The sequence below is a fragment of the Rhagoletis pomonella genome, unplaced genomic scaffold, assembly GCF_013731165.1.
Source record: "Rhagoletis pomonella isolate Grant_MI unplaced genomic scaffold, Rhpom_1.0 Rhpom_scaffold_00009, whole genome shotgun sequence".
Lineage (NCBI taxonomy): Eukaryota > Metazoa > Arthropoda > Insecta > Diptera > Tephritidae > Rhagoletis > Rhagoletis pomonella.
Window position 1 is genome coordinate 34,219,404 of NW_023458563.1, and position 11,026 is coordinate 34,230,429.

Sequence of the window (11,026 nt, forward strand, 5' to 3'; positions counted from 1 at the left end):
ATAAATAAAAGCATTTTGGGGTAGGTATCTTAAATGTGCACTTAAGCACAAAGGCAGCAAAGCAAAATATACTGTATATCAAGTGCTTTGATACTAAAATTTAAGATTTTTCAAAAAGTGGAGTTAACCGATTTGGCAGTTGAGGCATTCATAGGCATATAAGATAAGATACATTTTTATTTGCTAGCCATTTTAAATTTTTTAGAAGTCAGCGAATTTCTCTGTGTAACCCACACAACGACGTTGCGAAGAAATTTTTTGTGGGGGGAAGGCAAACACAAACGACAATAACATCCATATACATATGTACATATTATCATACATACATATGTTAGCGCATTTTTATTCCTATATATATATACATATATATATATATATATCAGTAAATGTATATGATGTATAGCACTACTCAGTAAAACTTGGGATCATCGTTCGACTGCTCAGTGAGTACTGTCTTGCGAGTTTACGATTACTCCCTATGCTTTTGTGTATAAAACGCTAGACAGACGGGCATGCTTATGTAGATTAGATTAACTAGCACACAAATGCGCATAATAATTTTGCCCTGGCAGAAATTTCGTGCATTTGTCCGGCTGCTTATGCGCATTTGAAAGAGGAAAATGTATGAGTTCATGCAAATAAAGGCTGTTTATGCAGATAATCGAGCCTGTTGGTCACCCGTATAAGTGTGATATTTTGTATACTCCTTTTAACACGTTTAACTCCCAAAAGAGAAATGAGGGAGAACAAACTGAAATATCATCCACAAACATTACAAGGAAGCAAAGAGGGAGGCCGCATTCCTCTCAAAAGGTAATAAGGGATTATTCCCACATAAGCAATCCCGTAAACCTTCTAAATGAGTCATAAAAGAGCACTCCTGTGCTCCCCCATTCCCCCGAGTGGAGTAATTTCAGATTAGCTAAATAATACGGCGTTTCCACGATTCGTAATTCGCTCTCCCATTCGTCATTCGCCTTGCCAATTACCTTCCGAATTACGTAATTCGCCATATCAAATTTTGAGAGCGGATTACCTCATTTGTAGGTAATTCAGATCGAATTACCATGCGATTGACGAACGAATCGGTGCCTTCTCTAATATTTATCGGAACTATATCGAAGTTTTCACCAGCCTGGTCCCACTTGCTGGCACTTTTTCTAGTTATAGAATAATATTAATGAAATAATCTATATATAAATTAAAATTGTTAATTATAACTTAAATTTTAGCTCTATCTTCGATATTTGCAGTACACAAAAATAATAATAAATAGCGAAGAACAAGAACAAGAACTAGAGCTGCCAAACGAATTACTAATGTGTGTCGTGGAAACAGGGTAATTCACGAATTACTTAGCGAATTACGTATAGAGCGAATTACGAATCGTGGAAACATCGTATAAGTTTTTATATTTACGTAATAGTATATTTATTTTATTTTTCATGTTACTGTTTACGTCTGTCGGATTTAAGACTGCTTCGAAACTAACGAACCGTAGAACATCGCAATGTTAAATTCGCCAGTTGCCAGCATGCAAAAGAGAACTAACATATACTACTCATGGCTCTAAACTCTCTAGTACCGAACCAGTTCGGCACTAGTGCGTTTCTACACAAGGTGTGTACAAACATATCCATGTATGGAAATATATCTTCTGCACATAACCAGTGTTGCCATTTTGGTGATTTTGGGGCTATATTTAGCTTTTTTATTTTTAATTGCCCCAGAAATCCGCTTTTAGCCCCTAGCTCCATGGGCGTACGCAGATCATAATTTATGGGGGGAGGGGTTAAGATTTTTTTTGATGTAAATTTTATTAGAAATGTTAAAATATAGCTTTAAAAATGTATAATAATTTACCTCATTAATTTTTCTCTTTTTAACCGACTTCAAAAAAAGAAGAGGTTATCAATTCATCGGAATATTTGTTTTATGTATGTTACCGAATAACTTTGAACCGCATTAACCGATTTCGATAATTCTTTTTCTGGTGCCTCAGAGGAGGTCCCATACTAATTTGGTTTAGATCCGATTATTGGATTATGAAGAAATTAACGGTACTTCTAAATTTGTATATGAGAATTGAAGTTGGTTGAGTTTTTTGCTTAAAAATTATTTGTTATTGTAACAATTGAGTTGTACCGAGCCCTACAAAGGAATTTATATTGCATAAAGATTATTATGAACTTATTGAAGAGTTAAAATACAAATTTGTTAGTTACCTTAATTGCATGCAAATTTTAAAATGCGACTTTACACCAAAATCGCAATCTTTTCATTATTTTTAGGCGACTTCAAAAAAAGAAGGAGGCTATCTATTCGTCGAAATATTTTTTTATGTACATATGTTACCGCATAGCCGGATTCAATAATTATTTTTTTTAAAGAAAAGATGGCACCTCAGAGATGGTCCCATCCTAATTTGGTTTAGATCCGATTATTGGATCATGAAGAAATTAAAGGAAATCTTAAAGTTTTACATGAAAATTGAAATCGGTTTTGTTTTTTGTTTAAAAAACTCTTGTTTATTTAAACAATAGTCTTCGAGTGTATTCTGCAAATCGATAAATTGTTGTAGTGATGATTTAATTTTTGTTTTCTCTACAAAACCTCTGTGAATGCTAAGCATACCTAAATCTAAATAAATAAAATAAATAAGTACAAACTAAGAGAAAATATTAAAAGATAATAATTATTTTACCTTTTTTTAAGTAAATTGCTGTGTTTCAGACTAACAAAAGGAAGCGTTCACCAAAAGTACCGAAATGGATGTGAAGATACCCAAAGTTTTAATTTATTGCATACATTTTTTGAATTGGAATTTGATTATGAATTCATAGAAAGAAAATTACAATGAAACTTTGCTGTCAAAACTTTAACAGTTTCTCTCCAATTTAACCATTGGTTTGCTTCACATTTTCGTCATAAAATTGTCCACCGTCCTTGCTTTTTTTATAATTTTTGTTTACAAAGTTTTTTTTACAATTTTCGAAAAAAGCTTGAAAAGTTCCTTATTTTCGAATTTATACGCTTGGAACTCAAAAAGTACTATTCCGAAAACGTTTTTGGAAATTCGTTCTAAAATAAAAAAAAAATGTTTAGTCGATGAATTATGAAACTAGCTCTTTTCTTAGCTCTAAATTTTTTTATTTAGCCCTGTTTTCTAGAGATTCTGGCACTAAAAGGATATTTATTTCCGGCAACACTGCACATAACTGAAATCACGATTGAGTTTTACGCCAGGTCAGTCGAAAAACAGTGCCAATATATAGTTCTTGCTGAAATGATCGTGCACCATATTTGGGCTGTAGTTTCTATTATAGCGGCCACAGTTACGCGCGCAAGTGAACATATCACTGAATATGCTTCATTCGACGAGTTTAAGGTGAATTCGATATTTTGTGAAGAATATGCATATTTGTATACATACGCTCCGTTGCATAATTATAAATCCAGTACAAAAGTCTTTGAAACAGACGTCACAACCAAGATAGGTAACAACTTCCTCCTACGACCGTTGCATGGTAAGAGCTGTCTTAAAATAGAGTGGTTAATTTTTTAATAATCACAGCCTTATTTAAAAGAACTAAAAAAATCGAAAAATTACTTGTTGCAAAACTATAAATCCAAAAAAAGAAATACCTATAAAATTAATAAAACATGCAAATATGTCCTTCTAATACTGTGCTCCATCGACCTTAATTAACTGAAATATGGGCTTCCTAATACTTAGCCATAATGTTTTCGGTAAAGCAGCATCCAGTCTATGTCACTCTTGCAAAATCGCCAATTTAAGCCATATAACGTTTTCAAATTGGCAATTATCAGCATAAACTTTCTTTGCCAGTATTGTCCACACATTTTCTATTGGATTGAGGTCACGAGAATACAAGGGTCCGAATATTGTTGGTTTCCATCATAATTTGCCAGAATTTAACAGCAAAATGTTCAGATCCCATTGGTCGTCAAACTATTTGGAGGGCCTTAAAACGTTCCAAGCACCTCGAGTACCGAGTATCACGGCTCCGCGTCTTTTTCTACATCGTAAAGCTCCTCGAAAGGATTTCGCTGGGAAACACATGGCAATTTACTGGAATTCTCCAAATTGTTAAAATGGTTATTTTAGCATAAATTCACTATTATAAAGTTGGCTTCGGTTATATTTTCAGACGAAAAAAAAACTCAATCTTGATGGTAAAAATGTATTGAATGGATACTAAAATATTCACGGAAAGAACGACGCATTTTTTACCGGTGGAACTTCGGTCGCGGAAATGTGATTGTGTAGGGCGCAATAATATCAGATTGTGCTCTTGAGTTGCAGTCATGCTCAAATAAAATGAATAGTTTAGACTATATTCCCTTTCTGACCAGTCTAAAATCATTTATTAAGTGCAATGAAAGAAATTGCATTTTTCAAGACGACAATGCTGCAATTCATACCAGCAGGGAGGCAAAATGCAGCTTAGAAACCAACAGTATTCGGACCCTTGTGCTCTCGTGACCTCAATCAAATGGAAAATGTGTGGGGAATACTGGAGAAGTAAGTTTATGCTGATAATCGCCAATTTCAAAACGTTATATGGCTTAATTTGGCGATTTTGCAAGAGTGGCATAAACTGGATGCTGTTTTTTTTATACAAGCAGAACGCATCGAAAGCTTAACCACCGTAGAGTGGAACTTGAATCCGAACTAAAACTACTTGTTTGTCCGCTGTACCGTATGGGGTATACGGTACTACTGTTTGGTATTTCGTCGAGAGGAGGTTTTGAGCACTAAGCTGTATCGTACGTTCCTGTCTTAGCGCAGTTCGTCGTAAGCCACCCTGCTCTCACAACCCTTTTGTGCAGACTGTACGGCCCGCCCCCGCACATTAGAGTCAAGAGTCAGGGTCGTGCGTACGTATTGGTGTTCGGGGTCTTTGTACGTCTCGACGCTTTTTCGATAGCAGGATGCTTCAGCTATGGGTGGATGCCACAATGGTTTTTTCTCTACGTCTAACCGATCTCAACCTGTTCCTCATTTTAGCGATTATTGCTGCTGCGACAGTGCTAACTGCTCCCCAGTTAGTTGAGGTTTCCATCATTTTTGGCACTAAGTTCTGTACTGTGGGGCGTTCGCCGAATGCTTCGCGTAAAACTTCTCTCTCTGCATTGAAACCTGGACAGCTAAACAGTACATGCTCCCCGTCATCGGGGAAGTTGGGACCACAAATCTCGCAATGGCCGAAGTCCTCGTGGATAAAGCGCTGCAAGTAGGATCTGAAGCAGCCATACCCAGAAAGTAGTTGGGTAATATTGAAGTCTTCCTCGCCGTGGGCCGGCCCTACTATCCCAAAATTTGCATCTTTACACGTTCATGTTTCTGGCATGTGGGGGACGATATGTACTTGCCTATTTGTTTTACAAAACTTATTTAAAAAAGCAGCCGTCTCGGTTGCTCAGCAAACCGATTAATCGTTTCTGCAATTATTTCACATTGATTCTCTAAAACAAATTTTCGATGTATCCTTAACATGCATAAACATTAAGGTAAATTTTATAAGAAATTAAACTAATTTATTAAAAGTAATAGTAACCTCCTAAATTCGGTCGAGTATTTAGCACAAAATTTATTTAAAGAACTTCGTGAAAGACAAAAATTTATCTTGTATTGCTAGAGACCTGATAAACCAAGAAATTTTTTAAGTTCTTAGAAGGCCTTACTCATTCAAAGCTTCGTATTAAGGTATAGTCCAACCTTTCAGAGTATCTGTCCAAGGGCTTTATTAGTCGTAATATGAAACGCAATAATCACTGAAAATTGGCGCCGTTTATGGTGAAAGGCATTTACTATCACACTTTTAAACTAAAGCTTTCTTAACCCTAGAAGCTTAATCTATTTGGGAGTTACGTAAAGCCTTAACATACGTCTTAAAGGCGTGTGTGACTTAAAAGATAACCTGTGAGCTAAAATATACTTAATCCTACCTTATTTTTTAAATAATATTGAAGTTGGGGGTTAACTCATAATAAATTATAGTTTTATTTATAAAAACTATAACCACATTTATTTAAAATAACAAAGTAAATTTTGTGTTAAAATTAAAAAAGAAAGTAGTCTCAACTATTTTTATTTCTTGCTTTTGTCAAAATATGTATTTCAAAACTATACCTAACACCTTTTCGAAATCTCAATTCCACGGAGAAATGGTTAATAATTTTCAATAGATTATATTACTCACTATCGACTTTTCTGCCACTTTTTACTTTTGTGGCAAACACGGTCAACAGCAACTGCAGCTTGCACTTTAATTTTATATGTAGCCCAATTCTGTGGCTGCTACAGATCGCCCTAACTACATAAGTCGTATGACTGAGCAATTATATCTTTTGACAAAACAACTTAAGTCTGTCTTTCATGGAAAAACCAAATAGCATATGTCGACAAAACATATTTTACCGTCAAAGAGAAAAATTTTACAATTGGAAAGAAATATTTAATTATTTTATCGCTATACACAACCTTTTTAATGTGTCTATTTTCAACAACTGAATGATTTCTTTTAAATAAAATGTATTGATCTGACGGTAAAAAGAGCTTCGCCAACATATGCTATTTAGATTGTCCGTCAAAGACAGACTTAAGTTGTTTTGTAAAATGTCCACAGATATATAGATTCGCTGGGAAGAAGTTAAGAAAATGTTTAAATTTTTATTTGGTCACCTTCTTCATCGATTTGAAATCTGATAATTATATATTCCATGAGCTTGAAATGGTATTATAACTTTGGTCCGATGCTTGTAAGTACCAGAATAAGAAGAGATAGGGGCTGAATTCCAAAACGTCAAATGAATTGCATACGTACAAAGTTTAATGTTCAATAACACCGAACTACAATTGGTTCACAATGTACACTTTTCCAACACGCATCCGAAAAGTTATCGAAACGCATCGCTAGAGTAATCAGCGCATCAGAAACAAAGTAGATGCTTCGTTTGTTTGTGGTCACCATAGGTGTTTTAAAAACGAAAAATTCCGAAATGGTGATCACGCCTGTAGTCATCAAACTTCAAAATTACGTACTTTTTTCTCAATTGCTATTGCAAATGGCTGCTTGTCAACCGGTCAGATCTGCTCTAATTGGCTCATGATGTCTAAGTATAAGGAAGCCCATATTTGAGTTAATTAAAGTCAATGGAGCACAAATAAAGTATTAAAAGGACATATTTGCATGTTTTACTCATTTTGTTAGGATAACTTTTTTTTGGATTTATAGTTTTGCAACAAGTAATTTTTAGATTTTTTTAGTTCTTTTAAATAAGGTTATGATTATTAAAAAATTAACCACTATTTTTTAAAAGAGTTCTTACCATGCAAAAGTCATAGAATAAAGTTTTTACCTATCTTGATTGCGACGGCTGTTTCAAATACTTTTGTACTAGATTTATAATTATGCAACGGAGTGTATATGCACATATTAGTTCTATTAGGATTTTTTGAATATCCCGATTATCTGATTGAAAAATACGGATAACAAAATTAACGGATATTAACCGGGTATCCGGATAGCGAAACTAACGATTTTTAACTGGATATCCAGTTATAAACGGATAGAACAGATATCCGGGTTTCATCCCCACACGAGTATCCGGATATCCGAACACGGATAGTCCCAGCCCTAGTGCATACATACTTATGCACATTAGACTGCATCCCCAATAAAAGTTGCGGTTTTTTCGGCGGGATTACAAAGTCCAGTGTATTCTAAGACTTCTACCAAAATATTTCGGAAAAATATTGAGATTTACGTGAGCTGGACGTTTTTGAAAATACCTCTAAAAATGATGTTTTTTATAAAAATAGTTTCTTAAAGGATTTTTTGGAAAAAATTCCTTCAGATGACAAAACGGTGTAAGCTTAAAAAATCTACATAAAAATGTTAAAATTTTTTATCAACCGAATCATATAATGAGATTTTTAATGCTGTTTTTTTAACTTGTTTCAAAGATTTGTGTAAGAAAAACTTGAATAACTGCTCTAAAACTTTACCGATATAGACTTATGAGGTATCAGTGGAAAGGTATTTTCTGACCCTTTTTATTTCTTTGCATCCCCTGCAAAAATCGCGACTACTCCATGCATGCGTGTAAAGAGTACTCCCTAAGGACCTGGGAGTACTCCAAAATTAACCACAATTCATATAAAAAATATGATCCAATTAACATTGCGATGTCCTAGGGCAGGACCATATACTCCATCCCTGTATTACATCAGAGTAGCACAAAACTACTCCAACATATTAACAATAACATTGTTGTTATATTTTTGTTGCCTCTGACGGCATTCGAACCCGAACATGCTGGGAGCTAACAACTAACATCGAGCATCTCTACACGTTCAGCTACAGCCAGAAATGGAAATGTGCTTTCAAATGCTCAACTTCAATCACATTTCGTTAAAACACGAGCAGTGATCGGGTAACAAACAATAAGCTGGCACAGAGACACGAGTTGGTCCGCTACAGCATGACAGAGGAACACTTTTGTAGTACTCCAATTTACCACAAATAGACTACATGGTCCAACGATTTTTGCTGGGTCTTTGCAAAAAGACTCATTCACATCCCAATTTTTTCTTCATCATACCAACACATCTTAATTCATCACGGAATGACTCTCGTTTATCTTACCTTCCTCTTTCATACATACTTTGAATGAGCTTATTCCTTATATAATAAAAGGGTGAGAAAATACCTTACCAATGATACCTCATAAGTCTAAATTGGTAAGGTTTTGCCTGAGTTATTCATGTTTTTCTTAAACCAGTCTCTGAATAAAGTTCAAAAACAGCATCAAAAATCTCATTGTTATGATTCCGTAGGAAATTTTTTTTAAATATTTTTACGCAAATTTTTTAAGCTTAAACTGTTTAGTCATCTGAGGTAAAAAATTTTTATTAATAAAAAGCTCAATTTTTGGAGGTATTTTTAAATCGGTCCAGCTCACGTAAATATTTTTGCGACATATTTCGGTGAAAGCCTTAAAATATGATAGATTTTATAATTCCAGTGGAAAAACAGTACCAATTTTTTTGTATTGGGAGTGATGCAGTCTAAGATACATATGTATGTATATTAGGGCGGGTCGAAAATTTGATTTTTCTAAAATCCTTTGGTAATTGTGAAAATATATTGTATCATGAGGTCAGCAAGAAGTCTGTAAAATATTAATCCTTTATTTTAATTGCAAGAGCCCGCGCATATACCCACAAGTTACACAAAGCACACTTGGCGAATAAGACGGATTCTTGTTAAAAATTCGGGGTTCGGAAAAAAAGGTATGGTGGACATTATTAGATAATGAATCTGTAAACGCAAATAAGAAGTCAAATATCATCTCTGGAAGCCCTTTAATTTATGGTTGCTCTCAAACTTATCTGTTTTTCAACTAAATTGTAATTGTTCTGTTGCTAAATGCACTGGTCTTTAGTTAAAAGTTGTAAAGAACAGAATTCTTATTTCTGGGGTGTATTTAGGTCGCTGGTTCCAAATATACTAATCTGTTTTTCATATTAGCTATACTTTGCGATTTTTTGAAAATTTGGAAACAATTTTGGGAGCTGTAATATGAAAACCTTTATTTTTCATCACCGTGGAAAAACTTCATTTATGCAAATGAAGATGGAAACACTGAAATAGCAAAAGTTGGACAGACACTAATTAGTTTACTTATTATTATGCATGCAATACAAAAATTTAAATTAAATTAAAATCACAGGAATTTTTGTGCAACATTTTTATTATTTTTAAGTAATTTGGTTTTAATCTGAACGCGTTTTATCATATTATTATCATAAATCAGTAAAGACTGGTTTTCACTATGTCATATTTTGACGCCAAAATTTGGCGACATATTTTGACACGACTTTATCTCCTTTATTTATACCTTTACCGATGATATTATGGACCAAAAGCTGACAGATAGCCGATCTCGCAGCGCATGTACACGACTAAAGACCTATCCTGATCTAAAACAATCGATAACGATTTTTGAACCCATTTGACAATGTGTTTTCACTTATTTGACGACAAATGCCACTGAATTAGTGAAAACCAGCTTTAACAGTAAGGCTCGCCTTCAGTTTGGTAATTATTACGTACCGATCGAGTAATATTTGTCAAGGTTATGTCGAAAAAAAGAGATACATCTCTTTTTAAATTGTATGAATAACTTCGAACCACATGCAAACGATTATGGAAAAGTGTGCCATGACTGACTTGTTTCGTTCAAGTTGAATACAAAGCTATAACTCCCATTGGAGAGTCCCAAGAAGATAGTGCATTTACCTACGGTCACTCTTTGACATAATGAAATTAACTAAAATATTTACGTATATCTAATACATATATTTACATATATCTAATACTTATTGCCCGCCCCTACTTTTGTATAACGGTAAATTTAGAAACCGCGAAAAGTATGCTTCTTCGGTGACTAATGAAACCATTCCGCTCCAATTTTCAAGAATACATAAATGGACTTAAAATGGGCGTTGCTCACCTAAATGTTATTTAGTTAATATATGTACTTATGTATGTGTTTGAAACTACTAATTACTAATCAAATGATTTCCAATCAGTGTTGCCACTTTACCACAATTGTTGTAGATCTACCACATTTTTGGGGTGGAGTGCAATAAGGCCCGCGGAAATAACACCCATGGGATTTATTTCCCAAAAAAAGAGAAATAAAGCCTCTGGGCGTTATTTCCACTTCGAAGAGGAAATAGCGCCCACCAATAACAGGCAATAAAGCTCGCGGGCTTTATTTCCTTTGCGAAAGAGCAATAATAGCCGTGGGCTTTATTTCCCAAAGAAAAGGAAATAACGCCCGATTGATTTATTTCATAAAAAAGGAAATAAAGCCCGTGAGTAGTGCTTTTTCTAGATAAAATGAACGGTATTTTTGCCAATAACTGATAAGAAAATTATTGGATACTAGGTTATACCCGCGGGTTTCACCCCGCGCTTTTATGCAAATA

At 34.4% G+C, this 11,026-nt stretch overlaps 1 protein-coding gene across 1 annotated transcript in view; it reads left to right on the forward strand.

Moving 5' to 3' along the window:
- The first annotated feature begins 3,265 nt into the window (after positions 1-3,265).
- The window catches only part of LOC118745742 (cathepsin L1), a 56,929-nt gene continuing 49,168 nt past the window's right edge, over positions 3,266-11,026 (forward strand). Inside the window, exon 1 of the mRNA XM_036479381.1 lies at positions 3,266-3,388. Coding sequence (XP_036335274.1) covers positions 3,287-3,388 — 102 coding nt within the window. The 5' untranslated portion in view covers positions 3,266-3,286. The remainder of the gene's footprint in view (positions 3,389-11,026) is intronic.